The sequence below is a fragment of the Sorex araneus genome, chromosome 2, assembly GCF_027595985.1.
Source record: "Sorex araneus isolate mSorAra2 chromosome 2, mSorAra2.pri, whole genome shotgun sequence".
NCBI classification, from domain to species: Eukaryota; Metazoa; Chordata; class Mammalia; order Eulipotyphla; family Soricidae; genus Sorex; species Sorex araneus.
Window position 1 is genome coordinate 146,783,397 of NC_073303.1, and position 22,549 is coordinate 146,805,945.

General features: G+C 38.4%; 1 protein-coding gene across 1 annotated transcript in view; it reads left to right on the top strand.

Moving 5' to 3' along the window:
- The window catches only part of CFAP44 (cilia and flagella associated protein 44), a 121,790-nt gene that overhangs the window by 37,715 nt on the left and 61,526 nt on the right, over positions 1-22,549 (top strand). Inside the window, exons 16-23 of the mRNA XM_055124508.1 lie at positions 1,378-1,488; positions 3,253-3,414; positions 5,330-5,563; positions 8,433-8,578; positions 12,115-12,385; positions 13,699-13,754; positions 13,929-14,091; positions 16,112-16,242. Coding sequence (XP_054980483.1) covers positions 1,378-1,488; positions 3,253-3,414; positions 5,330-5,563; positions 8,433-8,578; positions 12,115-12,385; positions 13,699-13,754; positions 13,929-14,091; positions 16,112-16,242 — 1,274 coding nt within the window. The remainder of the gene's footprint in view (positions 1-1,377; positions 1,489-3,252; positions 3,415-5,329; positions 5,564-8,432; positions 8,579-12,114; positions 12,386-13,698; positions 13,755-13,928; positions 14,092-16,111; positions 16,243-22,549) is intronic.

Below are 22,549 nucleotides of genomic sequence, written 5' to 3' on the forward strand. Positions count from 1 at the left end.
AATATGAAACTATTGGTTTCACTGAAGTCAGTGAAGTGAAGTAAGAGTACTGAGCAACAACAAAAAGTAGAGGATCTCAACAGCAGAAAGACAGAAGTTGAAGATTGAATCAGTGAGCACAAAGATAGGCAGAGAAAACATTTATTCAAAAAAATGTTTAAAAAGTGAAGAAAACATAAGATATTTATGGGACAGCATTAAGGGGAACAATATTCTTATCAAAGCAGTTCTGGAGCACAGGGAAGAAACAGGAGAATTGTTCATTGAAAAGAAGAGACAAGCGGAATTCGACCATGATACAACAGACAGGCATCGGAGTACAGTGGAGGAGGTAGGAGTGGACCAAAGAAACAAAGACATTTATCCGAGAACACATGCGAAAAATTAATTCAGAAAGATATATGCATACTTATATTATTGTGGTGCTATTTATAGTAGCTAAGATGTGGAAATGATCCACATTCAATAACTGATAAGTATATATGCTCTCTCTTTCTCTCTCTCTCTCTAACACACACATGTACACACAGACACATCTGCATTCCACGTACAATGAGATGACTCATGAGGGTAGCTTGATAAGCTTGGTAAGCAAAATAAGTTAGAAGGAGAAAGATACCTACTGGGGGACTGCACTCATGCAACAGTGTCCAACAAAAACAATACTTACACTCTGATAATAAAATCTGAGGTTATAGTGGTTTGATGAAGGGCTCAATGTGTCTATGTACTGTGATGGAGGCATGTTGACACTTTGATGGCAATCATGTATGGTAACATTATACTCTAAAACATAAATATTTCTATAAGAGAGCCTGGCAAACTACCGAGAGTATCTCACCGGCAAGGCAACTCATGGCAGGCTACCTGGGGCGTATTCAATATGCCAAAAACAGTAACAAGTCTCACAATGGACATGTTACTGGTGCCCACTCAAGCAAATCTATGAGCAATGGGATGACAGTGATACAGTGATAACATAAATATTTACAGTCTGAGAAACCAATGTTTCAACAATAAAATAACTTTCTCAGGATAATTTTGGGTATATGGTCACCATAAATACAAGTTTTCAGTGGATTTACTATAGCTCTTGAGGATTTACCAGAGCTCTTGCTTTATGTTGTTTTCTTTTGGGGCCACACTCAGCAGTGCTGAGGGCTTACTCCTGGCTTTGTGCTCAGGATCACTCCTGGCAGTGCTTGGGGGATCATATATAGTGCTGGGAATCGAGCCAGGGTCAGCTGTATACAAGGGAAGCATCTTAGCCATGTACTATATTTCTGGTCTCTATTATAGCTCTTAAATTCATCTCTGTACTTTATGGAATTAATTTTATAATAACATATATTTGGTGGACATTTCTGTTTTTCTCAGAGTAGGGATCAAACAGTATTCTTCTTTGATGTGGAAAAAGATTACAAACCAATTGGTTATATTACTACTCCTGGACCCGTTTCTCATTTAATATGGTCTCCAGTCACACATGTAAGTAACTATTTGCCTTCCTGCTTAAATTTCAATTAATGAAATGATTTTCAAGAATGAAAGAATAGAGTTGTTCTAGTGGAATTATTTGCCCTACGCAATGGGTTGGTCCCATTGTGAGTGGTAAGAACTATTTTCTTGGTCATTTAAAAATTTATTTTAAATTGAGATTATATGGTTTATAGTACTATTAAACATTTTAATCACTTTTAAAAATTATTAATATTATTTTCTAATTAAAAAATTTCTTTTTGCTTTTTGGGTCATACCTGGTGATGCACAGGGGTTATTCCTGGCTCTGCACTCAGGAATTACTCCTGGCGGTGCTCAGGGGACCATATGGGATGCTGGTTTGGAATGCTGGGAATCGAACCCGGGCCAGCCGTGTGCAAGGCAAACATCCTACCCGCTGTGCTATTTGTCCAGCCCCTTTAATCACTTTTTTATTGTCACTCAATCCCATGCTTGTCAGTAGTGTTACTGCTATGCTTTTGGTGTACAAATTACTGCACCTCAACTGCCAGCAAAGTGCCCAACTCCTCCAGCTTAGTCCTCAGTCACTCTGTCCACTCGTCCCCTCAGTAACTTCAGTTCTGCTATCAGAGAGGCCAACTCTTCATTTATTTGTGATCAGGAGAGATGTTTTTAAACTGTTTTGTTTTTATTGTATATTTTTCTCTAATGGAAAATTATTTAAAAATTTAAAAAAATTAAAAAAATATTCAGATGATACTTATTTTTCAGCTGAGGTACTTAATTCATTATAATCAAGTAATAATAATAACTATTATTATTATTATTATTTAAGGGGTTGAGCCATACCCAGCAATGCTCAGGGGTTATTCCTGGCTATGCCTTGGGGACCATATGGGTCACTGAGATTGAACTTGGGTCATTTGTGCACAAGGCAAGTACCCTACCTGCTGTAGCATCACTGTGGTCCACAGTAACTAATATAATTTGTATTAAATTTATTATATTATTTAATGCTTTTTTTGGTTCCACATTTTAATTATTTCTTTCTTTACCTATGCATGAGCCAACAAAAATTCATTCTACTAGTTTGAACTACACTCTCTTTTTGTGGTTTTGTTTCATTTAAAGATATGATGTTCTTTTGTCCCCAAAGTTGAATCTTAATTTTTTTACCAGATAGGTAAGGACCTTAAAGTCTTTCTTTTGTCCTACTTCTGGACTGATACTCTGTTGTTTTTCTAAAATAACAATATCTTGTTAAATTAAAAATACAATTCTTTTAAGGTAGATATTCAGTTAACATTTACAAATGTTACCCACATATAGACCATTTTCTTTAAAGATGACAAAGACCATCTTTACTCTTTTTCACATATGAAACTTTTCCCTTGTGTCTGAAAGGAAAGAATGAAAACCTTGGAGGATCTACACTTGAGCACTCAGGCAGGGAATGATCTGTTAGAGGCAGCTGAGGCTGTCAATGTCCTCCGTACTGGGTATTTATATTTGTGGGCAGTTCTAATTTTAATTATTCTGTCCTTTAGTCTATATGTCACAACCATATTTGACTCAAAATGTTTTGGCATATATACAGGAAACAAATTTTATTTCAATACTTAGTTTATTAACAATAATATAATAATTGATATTGATTTGCAGCGATTAATACAATTCACTTAATAACTGAAGTGATTAAGTTAATTAAATAAATCTCTTTAGTTGATATTAGTACATTGCAATGATATTTTTATGAATTTGAGTGATGTAATAATGTTTAATCTTTGATAGCCTGAAAGTACTTTACTTATTATCTGTGAGAATGGCTATGTTCTTGAAGCTCCACTTCCAGAAATAAACTCGGAAGAAGATGATTACAATGTCGGCTCCTTTGAAATCAAAGACATGTGCTTAAAGTATTTCCACTTCTCAAGTGTCAAGTCTAAAATTCTGGTATGATTTCAGTAGCTATATTGCAAACCACAATGCCCCCCAAAAAAGCAGGGGTAGGGGGATATGGGAAGGGGGAAAAGGGGAGAGGAGAGAAGGAAGAAGGGAGAGGGGAGAAGGGAGTGAGGAGAGGGGAGAGAAAGAAAGAAGAAAAGCACTTGCCACAGAGCCATAGAGACAAGGAGGGGGTGATGGTTGGGGGGGGGGTGATGGGAGGGAATCTGGGGACACTGGTGCTGGGAAATGTACACTGGTCGAGGGATGGGTGTTGGAATACTCTGACTGAAATCCAATCATGAGCAGCTTTGTAAGGATCTATCTCATAGTGATTCAATAAAAAAAGTTTTAAAAAGTAAATGAAATTTTGGTATGAGAAATCCTTGCAATATTGTCTTCTAATAACTTTCCTTTTTGTGTTAAATTCTGGCTCTTAGAAACATGTAATCTATTAGAAGGCAGTAGCTAGCAGTGTTAAGTGATAAATCTATCAGACTAAAAAGGCAAAAATAGTTTAGGTGTATGCAGAGGAAAGAATGTATGATTTTGATAAGTAGATAAAAGGAAGTAAAAAGTGACTGCATGAATCGGATCTTTAGTACTTGAAGAATGGGAGGGATTTTGAGGGAACAAATGAAAGCAGAAAGGAACTGGGGAGACAGCTCGGGTGGTTAGAGTACAAGCTATACATGACAGAACCTTAGGGCCACACTATCTCCTACGCGCCAGATTTTGTATAGACCACATACACTGCTAGGTGTGTTCCTAAAAGAAAGAATAAAAGAAAAAGGAAATAAAGAGGAGGGCAGCAATAAAATACAGAGAACTTCCTAAGGAAAGGCAAAATTATATGATTTTTGGTGTTTTCAGAAAATAAAGTTGGGTGGGAACCAGAGAGCTAGAACAGTGCATAGGGCATTTGCTTTGCGCACAACTGATCTGAGTTTGATTCCCAGCAGTCCTTATAATCACCTGAGCACTGCCAGGAGTAATTCCTTAGCTCAAAGCCAAGGTAATCTTTGAGTATCACCAGGTGTGGCACAAAACCCCCAGAAATTGATTTAAACAAAAAAGAAAATAAAGATGCTAAGAACAGAGAGAAGGATGTGACAGGAGTCTGTTTACCAGCTTCTGGGGCCTCCAAGATGCTTCCGTTTAATTCTTATGCCATTAAGATTCTTTATGGGTTTTTGAGGAGTAGGTTGATGTGAGATGCTGAAAACAGGAAAATCATTCTGAGGGTAAACAATAGAGGTAAGATATGACGAGACATGTTGAAGAGATTTTGAAATAGCCATTGACAGATGCTGAGGGCCCTGAATTACAGTATTACTAACGTTAGAAATCATTCCCCTCCTGGACTGTTTCAGGCCACCTAATGCATTGGTTAAGAGTATTAGAACCTTAGAGAAATTGTCTCTGAGTAGGAAAGAACAGACAGAATATCATCACAAAACCAGAATCGATGGGAAAATACAGAAATAAAATCATCTCAATTATTCGAAAATTTTAATGCTAAAAATATGTTCTTAATTTGGCAATTATCTTAAAATAATGTTGTTAAATCAGAGCTATGGAGTGGAGCAATAGGTAGGGTGTTTGCCTTGTACGCAGCTGACCTGGGTTCGATTCCTCCGTCCCTCTCGGAGAGCCCGGCAAGCTACCGAGAGTATCCTGCCCACATGGCAGAGCCTGGCAAGTTACCCATGGCGTATTTGATATGCCAAAAACAGTTAACAACAAGTCTCACAATGGAGACGTTACTGGTTCCCGCTCGAGCAAATCGATGAACAACGAGAGTACTACATCAGAGTTATGGTTTTTTTCCCTTAGAACTCTTAACTTACTTTGTAATTCCCAACAAGGTAGTTATATGAACTGCAGTTGATTTTGTAACTTCTTAATGTATCTTTTGCGAAAGAGATCCATAGAGATGGAAAAGAGAAAGAAACTGAAAGAACAGAAAGAGAAAGAAAGAGAAGAAAGGAGACAGCAAGCAAGAGAGATGGGAGAAAATGCAGACAAGGAGATTAGTGACGATGACATGGAGATGGAGGAGGAAGAGGAGCCATTACCCCCAATCTACATCCCACCCACCCCCTGTCAGATTCTTTCTGGATTTTACTCTGAGCCAGGAAAGTTTTGGGTTTCTTTGGTGAGTAAGGATATAATAAATTGTCTTGGTTTCAGCTCAGCCCAACGTACTTTACAGTAATTATTTGTCAGCACATTATTACTTTCTTGTTCTGAGGTAAGCTTTCATTTGTTAGCCATTGTTGAAGGTGTGAATTGTGAAGAATGAATGCGAGTGACAATTGGCTTTGTATCATTTAAGCAGCTTTCTTTTTTTTAAATCTGATATCATCTATAAATTTCATACTTGTTCCAGGAGGTCAAAAGATTGAAAGCAATTGGCAGGGAAGTTTTATGGGTGACACTTATTTTTTCCCCAATTCTGAGAAGATTTTACTTAAGGGAATAGAAAGAAGGCGGAAAGGGTGGGACGCCTTGTGTGGTATGTGAGAGGCAGCCTTCTAAGCAGGCTTCTAGAGAAAGACAGAAACTTTTCTCTCTATAAGTTTCTTAACCGGAAGGGGTGGGGTTGGGGGACTTTTCATTGTCTTAAAAGACAGGAGGCTTGGAAGAGCAGGATTAAGAGTCTGTTGGGAAGAATTGGTTGTTTTTAAAATTTTAAAGCAATGGCAGCATTGTCTAACAGGTAAGAAAATCTTTTCAGGACACATCACCACCCTGAACAAGTTAGGGTGTTGCACATCAGGAAGGAAAGGAAAAATAGACATCAGGAAGACAAATCCCACAAACTGTCACAATGATGTGATCATGTATTTCCTAATTATATATTTACTTCTTTTATCATAAAATATTTTATCTATTACAAAGTAAAATTTCATTATGATTTTTTGCAAATTTCAATTACATTTATAAAAATAATACATACACACGCACACGCACACACACAAACACACACACACATGCACGCACTTATCACCTACTGAGCTGATCCCGTGTCTTTGGCCAGGTCATGACTGACTAACCATGCCACAAGTAATGGAGGGCAAAGGCAGTTAGGATAGAGAAGGGACCACTATGACAATGACAGTTGGAAAAATGATGACTCTGGATAAGAACTGAGTGCTGAAAGTAGGTAAAGGATTAATATGATAACCTCTCAGTATTATAAGTTAACTGTGCTGAAAGCAGGTAAAGGTGTGCTGAAAGCAGGTAAAGGATAAACATGATAACCTCTCAGTATTATAAGTCAAAATGCCCAGAAAGGGGCGAGGGAGGGGATTTTTTGATTACTGGAACATACATACTAAACATGTACTTGTTACTTGAAATTTAACTTGAAATAATCATTCATGCTTTCATTTAGTAAGGATGAAAACTGATTTTGTATCAGGCACCATTTCAACTGATTTATTAACCATCCTATAAAATAAGTGCTTTTATAATTTGTACTTTATGAAAAAAAAAGAAATCAAGGTATAAGGAGGTTAAGTAACTTTTCTAAAGTCATATAACTAATGAGAGGTGGAACCAGTATCTAGAACTCCAGTAAACATAGGTTAAGGTGCTATAGTCACAGAAGTAGTGGCACTAACCCTGCTTGTTTCAACTCTAGCTTGCACCTAAACAGGTGCTGTAGAAAACCATAGAAGTTCTCAAATAAATGCTCTGATCTACTGCTCTTCATGTTCTCTGTCTTTCCAAATTGTCATATTACTTCTTTATTTCTCAAATGTGTTGTACCTTTTCTCACTTTCCAATGATAACCTCATTCTATTTTTTGATGAGGAAGTGAAATCAACCAGTTGAAATTCTTTTTCTTGACTCAGTCAAATTTAATGGCCTACAGGAATCTAGACAATTTTTGTATGTTTGGCTTATTATTATAATTGGTGAATGGTTGCCCTGCAACTTTCCAAGAAATGCTGATGACTTATCTCAGACCCTCTCATATATCTTGTTTCTGGAATATACTACCTTGTCTGCTCCTTAAAACAAAGCAAAAAAAAAACAAATAAAACAACCCCCCCAAAAAAACCCAGAAAACAAACAAAAGAAATCCCAACTTTATTTAGTCATTTAAACATTAAACATGTTTTTTTGTAATTTCTCTTTCCTCCTTTTATATTGGAACAGTTATCTTTTTTGGATAATTTTTGTTTATTGACATAACACCGTGTTATAAGAGCATAGTTTTATTTTAGTAATATTCATAATATTACCATACTACATCCCCTATCAAATTGTCAAGGTTCTTCCATCACTGTGCATAGGATTCTTCCTCTCTCTTCACATTTGGTAACCTCAGTTCTGTTATCTGAGTCTAAGAGTTTGTTTAATCGGATACTGTTATAGGAACACCTTTTGAAATAGTTGACTGCAGTCACTGGCTTCACTTCTTCACCTTTTATTTGGTCTTCAACTCATTTCTGTTTGGTTTCTATCCCCATACTTCACTTCATCAGAGATTCCCATAGAGCCAAACACAGCAGTAATGTCTTTGCTCATTTGGCATCTCAGAAACGTGATAGAGTCAATTCTCCATCATCTTAAGATGTGCTCTTTTTCTGCCCTTCAAGACATCACATCTTATTGGCCACTTTGTTTTCAGCTTCTTTTGCTGACTTCTTTACTGAACAAGCTATAAAAATGTGGTTCTGGGCTTGTTCTTGCTAGGTGAATTCATCTTGTGCCCTGTGCCTTAAGCATCAGTTATCTAATGAATCTCAAATTTTAATCTCTAGTTTTCATCTAGGAATCTTATAGTCAGATTTGGATATCCAACACTAATCTCCCTAATTTGTTTTTATTAGTATTATAACATAAATTAACAATTAAAAATGTTTTATAAAATTAGTACACAAACTTGGAAATCATAGGACTAGATTTTTACAACATTTTGTGGTTTTCAAAATTTGAAATTGTAAAAAACTCATATTTTTATATAAGTTATACTCAGATATAATCTTATATGTTGTCAATCTCTGTTATAGGGTGGCTATGATTCTGGTTTTCTCTATCACTGTGAATTCCCCCCATATGACAAAGATAGTGACATTACAGAAAAGAAAGATGAACCTTTTGATTACCGTTTCCTTGAGGATGCAGAGGGTAATCCAATTCAAACTATAATTTTCAGGTAAACAGAATTTTAAAAGAACTTTAAAATGTGATATCTCATTAAGTATTTTTTTTTCTATCATAGATAGTCAATTTTAAAAGATCCAAGTTCACGGCTACTCAAATAATCACTGTATCACTGTCATCTGTTGTTCATCGATTTGCTCAAGCGGGCGCCAGTAATGTCTCCATTCGTCCCTGTTGCATGCTAGTGTAACCCATTAGCATGGGTTTATTTGGGTGTATTGGGTGCTCTTTCAGGATCAGGGGAATGAGGACTGCTGTTGTTACTATTTTCGGCATATTAAGTACGCAATGGGTAGCTTGCCAGGCTCTGCTGTGTGGGCAGGATACTCTTGGTAGCTTGCCGGGCTCTCCAAGAGGGACAATGGCTTTTGGGGCGGCCTCTAATCGCCTTTTTGGGTGTTCCCAGTCTACCGAATGTAAGCTTTTGGTCGACTGGCATGTTATAATGATCTGCACACTGACAAACACGCACTTGCCTGCATCTCTGGGCAGGACCTGGGACATCTGTGGCCTCAGCTTGATCTCCTTGAGGTTGATGGAGTACACCTGGAGGCTGTCGAGCAGCTGGCAGAGCAGGACCCTATCGAGGAGGGTCTGTGCCAGGTCACCCGGTGGTTGGCTGACAGCACCCCACAGTGGATGAGCCACTTCTGCCATGGCTCCGATGGCACTGCGACTCAACCCACTCAAACAATATTTTGTCAAATAAACCAAATGAATAGATCAAGAATGTTCAGTCTGAACCGTTCAATTTCCACTACCAACTCTTCTGGTTTGAATTGAATTCTTTTAATTGTATGGATTTGCTTTACAATTAAGGGAGAGATTATTGCATAGCCAGAAAATGAAGGTGGCTTATTTTCTATTTTCTTGTTTTTGGGTCGCACTTGGTGATGCACAGGGGTTACTCCTGACTCAGTACTTGGGGGTAGTTACTGGTGGTGCTCTGGGGTTCCAGTGTGCCAGGGATTGAACCCAGGGTTCTTGCATGCAAAACATGACCTCCAGCTCTTTGAGCTACCTTTCTAGAGTTCTCTCTCTGGCCCTAAGACCTTTGTTTAATAAAATTCAAGTGTAGTATATCTGCATTGTAGCAATAAGTAACATACAATAGGCATTGAGGTTGGGGTAGAGATTCTGGAGAAAGTATAAATTGAATCAGTAATTCTTTGTAGTTACCAACTGAGTGTAAGTACTAGTTATTTTTTGAAGACCACCTATATTATTAACTTCAAACTTTTTGTTTGGCTTTGGATTACACCCAGCTGTGCTCAGGTCTTACCCCTGTTCTTTGCTCAGGGATCACTCCTGGCGGGACTTGAAGGACTTTATGGGGTGCCAGTGATTGAACCCAGGTCAGCTGCATAAAGGGCCAGTGCCCTACTCTCTATCTCTCCAGTCCCTCTCCAGCCTCTCCACATTTCTCTTTTTTAAAAATTTATTTTATGCAGTCATGATTTATTATATTGATAATGTCAGAGTCTCATGCATAAAACATTTCAACACCACAGCCTTTACTGGGCTCTCCACTCCTGCCCTGTCCCCCTCCCTGTACTACCTGCAGTGATATGTTTTCTGTTAAAATCAAATTCTCAGTTTATATTGCCTTTGGGTATCTGTTGTTTCCTTGTTATGTTTCTTTATGCTCCACATATGAGGGAGGTCATTCTGTCTGGTCTCTCCTTCTGACTTACCTCACTCAGCATGATACTCTCCAGACCCACCCATGTAGCAGCAAATTGTATGATTTCATCTTTTCTTATAGCTGAGTATCATTCCACTGTGGAATGTATCATAGTTTCTTTATCCCAGTTCTTGGCCACTTGGATTGTTTCCAGATTTTGACTATTGTGAATAGTAATGCCATGTACACAAGAGTACAAGTATCTTTTCTGAATAGAGTTTTCGTAAAGAATTTTCTTGCTTTTCTTTTTTCCTATTTTTGTTTTTGGGTAAGACCAGGCAAAGCTGTGGATTTACTCCTCGCTCTGGTGCTCAGGGGTCACTCCTGGCATGAAATCTCCAAATTTTATATAGAGTCCTCCCCCTTCATATTTTTGTATCCATTTTTAAAATACTAGTATAGTTTGTCTGAGTTTCATCATATGACTTTTAGAGGACATTTTCCTACATTATATATATATGCATATATATATTTTTGGGGGGGCAGGGAAGGAGAGTCACACCAAGGGCCTCCCATATGCAAAGCATGTCCTTGACAGGTAGAGTTGTCTCTCAGGCTCTAAGACCTTTGTTTAATAAAATTCAAGAGCAGTATATCTGCTTAAAGCAATAAGTAGCATATCATAGGCATGAATTCTGGTACAAAAACATACCATTTTGGTCCAGAGATATAACTTAACAGTCTGAGTTCATGCCTTATGTGCAGGGAACTAGGTGTAATTCCTGATACCACATGATCCCCTCAGCACAGCCAAGAGTGAACCTTGAGCACTGAGCTAGGGATAGTGCACCCCCCAACACCAGTGGGTATGACTCTCCAAACCAAAGCCAATGGCAACCTGTAGCTTTTGTGTTTGACTATGTGACTACAAAGATAAGTACATAGTCTACACCTAATCACTGAGCACCAGGTGTGGCAAAAGAAAAAAAGTGAAGGAAGGAAGGGAGGGAGAGAATTGTGTTGTGCAACTTGAGATACTCTTGAGGCCCAGAGGAGAGCCCTACATTGGACGGAGGGCTCTGTGGTGTGGACCAGACCAGACCCTGCAGCCTCTCATCACAGAAAACAAGCTGACAACTTGTGTGGGGAAGAGAAATAACTTTCATACAAAGTTGAGCCAAATTATGAACAATCACTCAACTTACTATATTTTTATGATGAGATAAACATATAGTTATTTCAGGTGGGAATATTGACTCCCACCAAAATGTGGATTCTCTGGGCAGCTGTCAAATTATGTTACATGTCACCTGACCCCTGAGTTTTTTTTTTATCAAGTGTTGCAGGTGACTTGTGGGTAGTGGGGAGCAAGGGAGGTAGCCTTGAAAGAAGAATGCTTTCACTTATTTTCACTTAGCCACTTCTGCCATCTGCATTGGGTTAGGGTTGGTAAAGTCTGCTTTGAGCATCCGCATGACTTGGATGCTAATGTTCCATCAGTTCCACAAGGCAGCCATCAAACTCCACCTAAAGTTCGCTTTCTCGACTCCTCCCTGAAACTGGTCCTATTATCCATTGATCATTGGGAGGCTGTGAAATGAGGCTCGAACTAGAATTTGCTCTTTGCAGGACATGAAAAGTCAGCTTTGGGTTTCTAGGATCATCATCTTTTTTTGCAGAAAAGAATTTCAGAAAAGGAGGCAAATGGTGGAGTAAGTAGTTTTATTTAGAGAAGCACAAGGAGAATCGGGGAGAGAGAATGTACATATCACAGTACTTAACACAGTCAGCAGAGAGTGAACCTGTAAAATACTTCCATTGCTAAAATTGTTGTTTGTCAGTTTTTTAAATGAGAAAATTTGATATTAATATGAAGAAAACTTAATTTTGTTTCTGTTTTATAGCGTTAGCCAGATGATGATGTTTTGTGGCATGCAGAATGGAGCAATTCGTGTGTACATCCTCGAGGAGCAGAGTCCTTCACTGAGCACCCTGACGGACTACTGGCACTTAGGGGTGCATGATAACGACTATGGATGCATCAAAGCCTTAGCTACTAGCTTTGATGACCGATTCTTGGTGACTGTCGGAGCAGATAGTAATATCTTTGTTTTCGATATTATTTCTCAAGTTGAGTTAGAGAAAGGCATCAAAGCCAAAGTGCCGCCTCCCAGGGTACGTACCAAAACAGTATAACACAAAAAACACCTTATTTCAACAGTGCTGGTGAAATTGCTCAGGCTCTTTAAGATCTGAAAACTACCGGGCTAGGGAAATGGCTTAAAGGGCTGGAGCACTTGCTTTGCATTTGGGAGTCCCAGGTTCGAGCCTTAGGATATCAGACTCCTGGCCATGGAAGGACAGCCAAGCAGAAACCTGGCTTTTGTTAGGGAAAAGAACAGAGAATGCACAAATTAAGTTGTGCTTGATAACTGATTATCTTAAGAACTGAGACTCTGCTTAGCTATGGTATCATTTCTAGTCCTGAACAGTGTAAAACATTTTACTGTACAGTATCTGAATAAATAAATACTGTAAGGTATTTACTTCATACTATGTACAATTTTAACAGTGTTATTTTTGAGGGGGCCTTCATACTTTTATTAACTTATTTCAACGAAGGGTGTTCTATGCACTTCACACTGTTTGTCTTTTTTTAAGGCACTTCAAATTAAATGCATATACATACATATGCTTAGAAACATGGATACAAATGAGGCATTTTGGGGTATAACACATGTATGGAAGAGACATGCTAAAAACAGTATTTTAAAATCAAAGACCTAAAGTGTATGTGTATATTCTTTTTAAATAGCACATGGATTGGGGAGCTATGGGAATATTTACATTTTGCATTCAGGTGATTAGATTTCAAGACTTTTTCTTTGTGCCACTTTATTTTTTTATTTATTAATTTATTTATTTATTTTTGCTTTTTGGGTCACACCCGGCGATGCACAGGGGTTACTCCTGGCTTTACACTCAGGAATTACTCCCGAGCGGTGCTCAGTGGACCATATGGGATGCTGGGAATCGAACCCGGGTCGGCCGCGTGCAAGGCAAACGCCCTACCCGCTGTGCTATTGCTCCAGCCCCTCTTTGTGCCACTTTAAATAAAGCACAAACAAATAAGTTTACAACTGCCTTTATTCTCAAGTTAACTTTTTTGTGAAAATTTTTCTGGACCTACAATTGTTAGAAATTGTAGGGTAAATGGGGCTGGAGTGATAGCACAGCAGGTAGGGTGTTTGCCTTGCATGCGGCCTACCCGGGTTCAATTCCCAGCGTCCCATATGGTTCCTTGTGCACCTTGAGGAGTGATTCCTGAGTGCATTAGCCAGGAGTAATCCTCTGTGCATTGCCAGGTGTGACCCAAAAAAGAAAAAAAAAGAAATTATAGGGTAAAAACCCTCACTTAATTTCATATGAAACATGTTAAGAGAAATATGTCATTTTAAAAGACTGATGTTTTACTTCTCTTCCTACAGTTTGGAATTGAACAAGAGACAATTGTAGAAGATATTGATGATCCCAAAGCCTACAGGTATGGGAATTTGATAAATACCTACTAGGTCTTGGATTTTACAGGAAAAACTAACATTTTACTGTGGATCAATAATATGACCTTTCATTGATTAATGTACAAGTTATCTAGTACTAGTACGCCTAGCTATTTTCTGTATCCTAACTTGTTATCCACTTAAATATCTGTTTTCAGTATTGAAAATGCAAGAAGAAAAAGAGAACATGACAAGATAATGAAAGAAGTGGAAGAAATAAAGGCTAAGAAGAGAGAAAAACTCAAAAACTTGAGGGCTGAATTTCAGGAACTACTACAAATAAATGAGGAATTACCAGAACATATGAAATTTAAACGAACAGTAAGCCTAAACTAAATTTAAGTTTTGACATGTTTCTGGATCAAAACTGTAATTAAGAGACCAGAGTACAGCAGATAGATTACCTCAGGTTCTATCCCTGGCATCCTCTATGGTTTCCTGAGCCTGACCCAGAGTGATCCATGAGCACAGAGCCAGGAGTAAGCCCTGAGCACACTGGGTATGGCTTGGAACCACCCTTCTGCTAGCTTCCCCCCACCCCATATAAATAAACTACAAACATTCAAAACCATCTTCTCTTAATCTGATTTGTGTCTATCAAACTTTGCTGTACCTATTTGAGATATCTGACAAATAGAACATTATATAATTTGACTTTGGGGTTCCATGTCTATAACTCGATTTATTGGAGAGATAATATATTGATTCAAAAAGTTCAGAATGATGTTTTAATATAATTCTAGCTAAAGAGGCAGTCCCTAAATTATTTAAGCTAATTTTGCTTTTATTAACCTTTGTAATTTATAGCAAAGCTCCACTTCTTTTTAAAATTTCTTTCTAATCAAAATTCAGGTCAAGTGCCTAATCAAGAAAAAAAAAACAACCAGAATTTATCGCATTGACTATACCTCTGAGTTTCCAGCCTTACAATTCTAGAAGTCCTTAGTGAAGGGGCTTTATAAAAAACATGTTCTGTTGAAATCATAATGGTGAAAGCACTATTTTGGTTAAAAGGCCAACTTGTAATGATTAACAAACACTAATGCTATTTTATAAAGAAGAAAGTTTATAGTTGCAGCATATGAAAAGCTTAATTCAAAATAAAGAACTGGGGCTAGTTTGGTGGGTTGCCTCCCATGGGGCTGGAGCAATAGCACAGCGGGTAGGGCGTTTGCCTTGTACGTGGCCGACAGGGTTCAATTCCCAGCATTCCATATGGTCCCCAAGCACCACCAGGAGTAATTCCTGAGTGCAGAGCCAGGAGTAACCCCTGTACATTGCCAGGTGTGACCCAAAAAGCAAAATAAATAAATAAAACAGCCTCCCTCTGAAAAGAATAATTACTACTTGCAATTCAGTGTGTGAGTAAAGGTCCTGATATTTTTCCAGAATGAAGATTAAGAGTTATAAGAGTTATGGAAAGATGTTTCCTTGGTTAAAGATGTTTTAAAAAGAACTTACTGGGGCTGGAGCAATAGTACAGTGGGGAGGGCGTTTGCCTTGCACGCAGCCAACCCAGGTTCGATTCCCAGCATCCCATATGGTCCCTTGAGCACCACCAGTAGTAGTTCCTGAGTGCATGAGCCAGGAATAACCCCTGAGCATTGCTGGGTGTGACCCAAAAAGCAAAAAATTAAAAGATAAATTAAAAGAACTTACTAATGTGAGAAAGACTTGTCCATCTTTTCTGGGTGAAATCATAGGGGAAAGGCATGTTTAGCCCACGATTAACTGCCATGAACTCCTCAGGCCCCACGTGATTTCATAATAGTAGTTACTTTAAGGTGGTAGGAATAAAATTTTTAAAATTTTGTATGTTGCCCAAATGTTATTTGCTTTTATTATTTTAAATTGTGGAGAAAATTTAATATGTATTTTTAATTGCATTATTATTTCTTTTAAAAAATCTTTTAAATTTAGGTACTTGGATTTACAATATTGTTACTCATACTTTTTAATGGTCTCTGAGAACTTTTCCTCCATGTTTCATGGAGTATAGAAAGAAATAATTTCTGGATCCAAGGAGATGGCTATAAAAGGCTGCAGCAAATACTTTGCCTCCTGGTTTGGTTCCTGATGTCACATGATTCCAAGCACTACTTGGGAGTCACACCTGAGCACAGAGTTGACGGCGTCCGTTGAATACCACTGGATATGGCAGAAAATCTAAACACACCCCCGCCTCCCCCCAAAAAAGAAGTTTCTAAAATGTAGTTTACGATACTTGGGGTAGTGTTCTGATGCACCATAAAATTAAGACAAATGAAAATAATGTCCAAGATTGGATTGATAATGCACTGAAAAATTGCCTGTTTTGATGAACATATCTGTTGCCCTACAGGACTTTGACATAGATTCCAGAATTCGTGCAGAGATCAATAGCAAAACAGTTCACAAGATTCAACAGTTGGAAAAAGAATTAGCTTGGGAAAAAGAGAAACATTACCTTGGCCTAGTGAAGCTACAGAATAGGTAAGATCCTTGGATTCTGGGAGTCAATATGTTTTGAGAGCATGTGATTGAGTAGTTCACAGTACCGTCCCTAAAGTGGATCGAAAAGGCTACTGAAATGTCCATCCACAGAGTCTGACAGTCTCAGGGAATCCTCAGGGCACTCCTTTTGTTTTCCTGAGCTTTCATTATGCCTTTCTAGTTCAAGTCTGATAAATTTAATAGATTTCATTTCATTTTATTTTTACAAACTAACTTATGTAATACATTCTGGTTTTGACAAATTATTTTCTCTGTAATTAACACATAAACATACAGACGAAAAACTGAAGAAGAACCAAAGGATTTGTAATGAAAGACAACAACTTTATGTCTGAGCCCACTCATGCACCCAACAAAATAATTTGCATAGGTTGCAAAAATCCTAACTGAACGGTTTGCATTTTATTGATGTGTAACCACACACATACAATACCTACATTAAAACCCTTCAGCACTCCAGAAAGTTTCCTTGTGGTCCCTCTCAGCAAATATTTGTCCTCCAAAGATAAGTATTGATTAGCAATAATTAGTTTGGTCTGTGAACTTCATGTAAATGAAATATTATAATATGAATATTCTTTTGTATTTTGCTTCTTTTATCTAGTATCATGCCTAAGATTATATTATTTTTTGTAGGTGACAGTAGTTCATTCTTTTCTACTAATTTGTAATGTTTTACTAAGTGGTCTTACCACAATATTTCAATATCTGTTATGTAACTACTGTGAACAACAATGCTATGATTCTTCTTCTGCATGTTTTGGGCACATATAAGCATTTATTTCTCTTTTTTTAAAAAACTTTTTTCCAAAAATGAGTAATATATAGAGGAAGAAAAGAAAGACTGAGAACAAAGATACTAGATTAATATTCTATTGAAGACTCATGATATGATATGCTTATGTGGAGAGATATAGATACAAAACATCACAAAGTGTTGTCACTGTCACTGTCATCCCGTTGCTCATCGATTTGCTAGAGCAGGCACTAGTAACATCTGCATTGTGACACTCGTGGTTACTGTTTTTGGCATATCAAATATGCAGCGGGTAGCTCGTCAGGCTCTGCCGTGCAGGTGAGATACTCTCGGTAGCTTACCAGGCTCTCTGAGAGGGGTGGAGGAATTGAACCAGGGCTGGCCACGTGCAAGGCAAACACCCTACCTGCTATGCTAAACGCCCTATCCGCTGTACTATGCTCCAGCCCCATGAAGTATTAGAGAAATGAAATATCAGGACTTTGTTCTCTCCTGGGCCTTGTGTAAACCTGTTGGTTTACAATCTTTTATTAGTTACAGAGAAGAGAAAATGGGTCCCTCCCATTTTCTGATGTAGTAAGAAGTTTGATTTAGGCTCATTTAGGGCTCTTGCTCTTGTATCTTTATCGGTATTCTGTCTGGTTGATCTATCTAATGGTTAAAATGGAGTGTTGAAGTCTCTAACTACTGTTGAGTTTCTGTCAATGTATTTCTTGAATGTTTGCAAGCAAAAGCCTTATAAACTTTGCTGACTCTACATTTGCTGTGTATATGTTGCTAAGAGTTAATATTCCTTGGTCTGTTGTTCCCTTAACAGGGAAGTAGTATCCATTCCTATCTTTAATTATTTTCTTTAGATTGAATGCTGGGCTGGAGCGATAGCACAGTGGTAGGGCATTCGCCTTGCACTCGGCCAACCCGTGTTCAATTCTTCCGCCCCTCTTGGAGAGCCTGGCAAGCTAACGAGATTATCTCGCCCGCACAGCAGAACCTGACAAGCTACCCGTGGCGTATTCAATATGCCAAACACAGTAACAATAAGTCTCACAATTCGAGATGTTGCTATGCCTGCTCAAGCAAATTGATGAGCAACGGGATGACAGATTGAATGCTATTTGGTCTGATAAATGTATGGCTATTTTTTTTTTTTGCTTTTTGAGTCAGACCCGGCAATGCACAGGGGTCATTCCTTGCTCGTGCACTCAGGAATTACCCCTGGAGGTGCTCAGGGGACCATATGGGATGCTAGGATTCGAACCTGGGTCGGCTGCGTGCAAGGCAAACACCCTACCCGCTGTGCTATCCCTCCAGCCCCTGTCCCAGCTATTTTTGTCTACCATTGGCTTCTATGTTGTTTTACATCCATTCACTCTGGAGCCTGTATTTATCTTGTGGATTTTGGTAAGTTTCCTGTAAGCAGCAAATAGATGGACTTTGTTTCCTGATTCATCTAGCCACTTGATGCCTATTGATGGGAGAGTTTTGTCCATTGACATTCAGAGTGATAATTGGTATAAAGGTTATAAAGGTCTCTTGTTTCCATTATTCTCTGTGCGGTAGTTTCTGTAATTGATATTTGGTTTTTATAATGGCCTTTCAGTATTTCTTGCAGGGTTGGTTTAGTTATAGCAGTTGTTTATAGCTTTTGTTTGACTGAAAACTTTTTTGTCCTTTCCTCAAATCTAGACAGCTTTTCAGGGTTCTGGACTCTAGGATGATTTTTTTTATCTGATACTTTGAATCTGTTATTTCACTCTTTTCTTGCTTGTATGGTTTTGTATGGAAGATCTGTGATATTTTTTAAGTTATTTCTCTTCTATTTGAGGTTTTTTTCTTCTCTCAATGCTTTAAGTAGTCTCTGTCTTGTTGGTATTAGCCATTTTTTTTTACAGAGATTAAATGAATTTTTATTTATTTATATTTTTTGAATTCCATTTGTAATTTTATGTATTTATTTTTTTGAATATGTTCATTTTTATTTCTTTTTTTAAAAAATTTATTTATATTTAATTAGAGAATCACCGTGAGGGTACAGTTACAGATTTATACACTTTTGTGCTTATACTTCCCTCATACAAAGTTCGGGAACCCATGCCTTCACCAGTGCCCATTCTCCACCACCAGTAAACCCAGCCTCCCTCCCATCCTCTCCAATCCCATCTCCCCCCACCCCACCCTGCCACTGTGGCAGGGCATTCCCTTCTGTTCTCTCTCTCTAATTAGCTGTTGTGGTTTGCAATAAAGGTGTTGAGTGGCCACTGTGCTCAGTCTCTAGCCCTCATTCAGCCCGCAACTCCCTTCCCCCACATGGCCTTCGACTACAATGTAGTTGGTGATCGCTTCTCTGAGTTGACCTTTCCCCGGAACGTGAGGCCAGCCTCGAAGCCATGGAGTCAACCTCCTGGTACTTATTTCTACAGTTCTTGGGTGTTAGTCTCCCACTCTGTTATTCTATATACCATAGATGAGTGCAATCTTTCTATGTCTGTCTCTCTCTTTCTGACTCATTTCACTCAGCATGAAACTTTTCATGCCCATCCACTTAACTACAAAATTCTTGACCTCCTTTTTTCTAACAGCTGCATAGTATTCCATTGTATAGATGTACCAAAGTTTCCTCAACCAGTCATCCGTTCTGGGGCATTCGGGTTTTTTCCAGATTCTGGCTATTGTAAACAGTGCTGCGATGAACATACATGTGCAGATGTTGTTTCGATTGTACTTTTTTGCCTCTCTGGGATATATTCCCAGCAGTGGTATTGCTGGGTCAAATGGGAATTCAATATCTAATTTTTTGAGAATCGTCCAAATTGTTTTCCAGAAGGGCTGAACCAGTCGGCATTCCCACCAGCAGTGAAGAAGGGTCCCTTTCTCCCCACATCCTCTCCAACAGCGGTTGCTTTTGTTCTTTTGGATGTGTACTAGTCTCTGTGGTGTGAGGTGGTATCTCATGGTTGTTTTGATCTGCATCTCTCTGATGATTAGTGATGCAGAACACTTTTTCATGTGCCTTTTGGCCATTCGTATTTCTTCCTTGGTAGAGTTTCTGTTCATTTTTTCGCCCCATTTTTTGATGGGGTTGGATGTTTTCTTCTTGTAGAGTTCAACCAGTGCTTTATTGGTATTAGCCATTTTTATTACAATGTATTCTGTTCTGTTTCTGTATATTCTGTTTGAGTGTATTTTGTTTGGTACTCTTTGTATCTCTTGAGTTTATTCAGAAGCCTCTCTATAGAGACTGGGAAAGTTCTGAGCTATTATCTTTTCCTTTAGTGATTCTGTAATTTAGAGATTAATTTTCTTACCTATCCATTAAGTACCTTACATTCTTTTACACTCTTTTTACTTCTCCTTTCTTTGTTGCTTTATTATTGATACTGGTTTGTATTTTACCTTTACAGTCACAGATACAGTTATCTGTATTCATAATTCTGTTACTATGCCTTGTTATTTTATTCTTTTGCTCTTTCAGTTGTATTTATCTGAATTCTTTTATACTCCAAATCAATTATTCTTTGAGTTGCTTGCTTTTGGTTTCCTCTTCTTATGGATGTTTAAATTCAATTGCAAGTGATCCATTACCATTGCAGTTGATATGAAGTCCTTCTCAGCCAGACTCAAGAATTCTGATGAACTTGAGGCCTTGCCTGGATTCCTCTCTGTATCTGCCTTTGCTGCCAAATACCTTTGTTCCCCTTTTGTTCTTAGAATTTCATGGATGCTGACAGTGGAGCTTTAGATTCCATGTTACCTGAGTTATGATCTGATTAATTATTTATACTAACAGTCTACTGTTTGTGCCTCTGTCATTCAGACTATTTTTATTATCAAGTATTGGGGTTCTTGGTGGAGAATGATTTTTTAGTGAAGTATTTGGTCCTGGACTTTGTTTTGGGGGAGGAGTTTTTAAAATAATTTTTAAAGTTTTTGATTTATAATAGTATTAATAATGGCTTCTCGTGAACATGCTTCTAACACCACAACCATAACCAGTGTCCCCCCACGGAACCCAGCCCCTCACCCCTCTTACCACTCCTAGTGAAGTGAATTCAGTTGTGTGGGTCAGTTCCCCTGTTAACATTGCTTTTGTACCTTTGTTGCTCCCGCACTGTGTGTGTTTAGGTCCCAGATATGAGAGAGATCGTTATGTATTTGTCCCTCTCCTCACTGACTCCACTCAGCATGATATTCTCTGGTTTAATCCTTGTTGATGCAAATTTCATAATTTTGTTCTTTCTCAGAGCTGCATAGTATTTTATTCACCACAACTTCCTTATGCATCCATTTGTAATTGGACATTTGGGTTGTTTCCATATCTTGGGTATTATACTAAGTGCAATAGTCAAGTGATGAACATAAGTGCACATATATCCTTTCAAATTAACGTTTTGTGTTTGGGGAATAGATGTCAACAAGTGGTATTGCTGGATCATATTCTATTTATTTTTATTTTTTTAGAAATCTCCATATTGATTTCCATAAAGTTTGAACCAGAAAATATTCTTTTTCTCTCTCTCTTCTTCTTCTTCTTTTTTAAATGTAGGAGTACTGCTATTTATTCAACCATTGATTAAGTTGAGTAAATTAGGCATGAACTCCGCATTACTTATTTTTTAAATTATATTCTGAATGTTAATTTTATTTTATTATTTTATTATTATTTCCCCCCCTTTTTTGATTCACTATGAGATACAATTACAAAGCTTTCATCTTTGAGTTTCGGTCATACAATAATCAAACACCCATCTCTCCACCAGTGCTCATTTTCCACCACCAAAATCTCAAGCAATCCCCCCCTCAACCCCTGTTCCAGACCTTCCCCTGCCTGTGTGGCAGACAATTTTCTCCCATATTCTCTCTCTACTTTGGTTCCATTTGATATTTTGACCCCAGTCTCACCACCACTCAAACTTGCTGAAAAGACAATGCTAGACATTTTGTATTGCTTGTTGTGGATAGATATAATGTCAAGGAAATTCTGTGTAGTTCTTTCCTGGGAGCTTTAGTCTGTGGGTCTTGGCTGTTGATGAGATTAAATAGTGCCAGGGACTGTTTGTGGGTGTGACTGCCAAGCTACTGGAAAACTGGGGACCGGGGAGAAGGAGGCCCAGTCCCGATCCGAGCGGGCTTGGAGATCTCAGTTACGAATTCTCAGTCACGGGTTCCTGCATACCTAGGTTTTCCTGCTGGTCCATTCTTGGGGGAGGTTCATCCCTTCTTGAGTGAGGCTTGTCCCCTCTAGGGTGAGGCTTGTCTGAGCATGTAGAGAGTGGCCTTGGGCATGGTGGCAGCTGGGTTCTGGAGGTTTTTGGCTGCCTGGGTTCTGCTTGGGGCAGGGAAGGAGATGCAACCTGTCCCCCTCTGAGGTGCCCCAGTGAAGACAGCTTGATGCGGAGTCAGGACATTTTGTAGCGCTCTCTTCTAGGAGCTTTAGTTTAAAGTCCCTGGGCCTTGGCCATTGATGAGATTACATAGTGCCTGGGGCAGTTTGTGGGTGTGACTGCCAAGCTACTGGAAAGCAGGGGACCT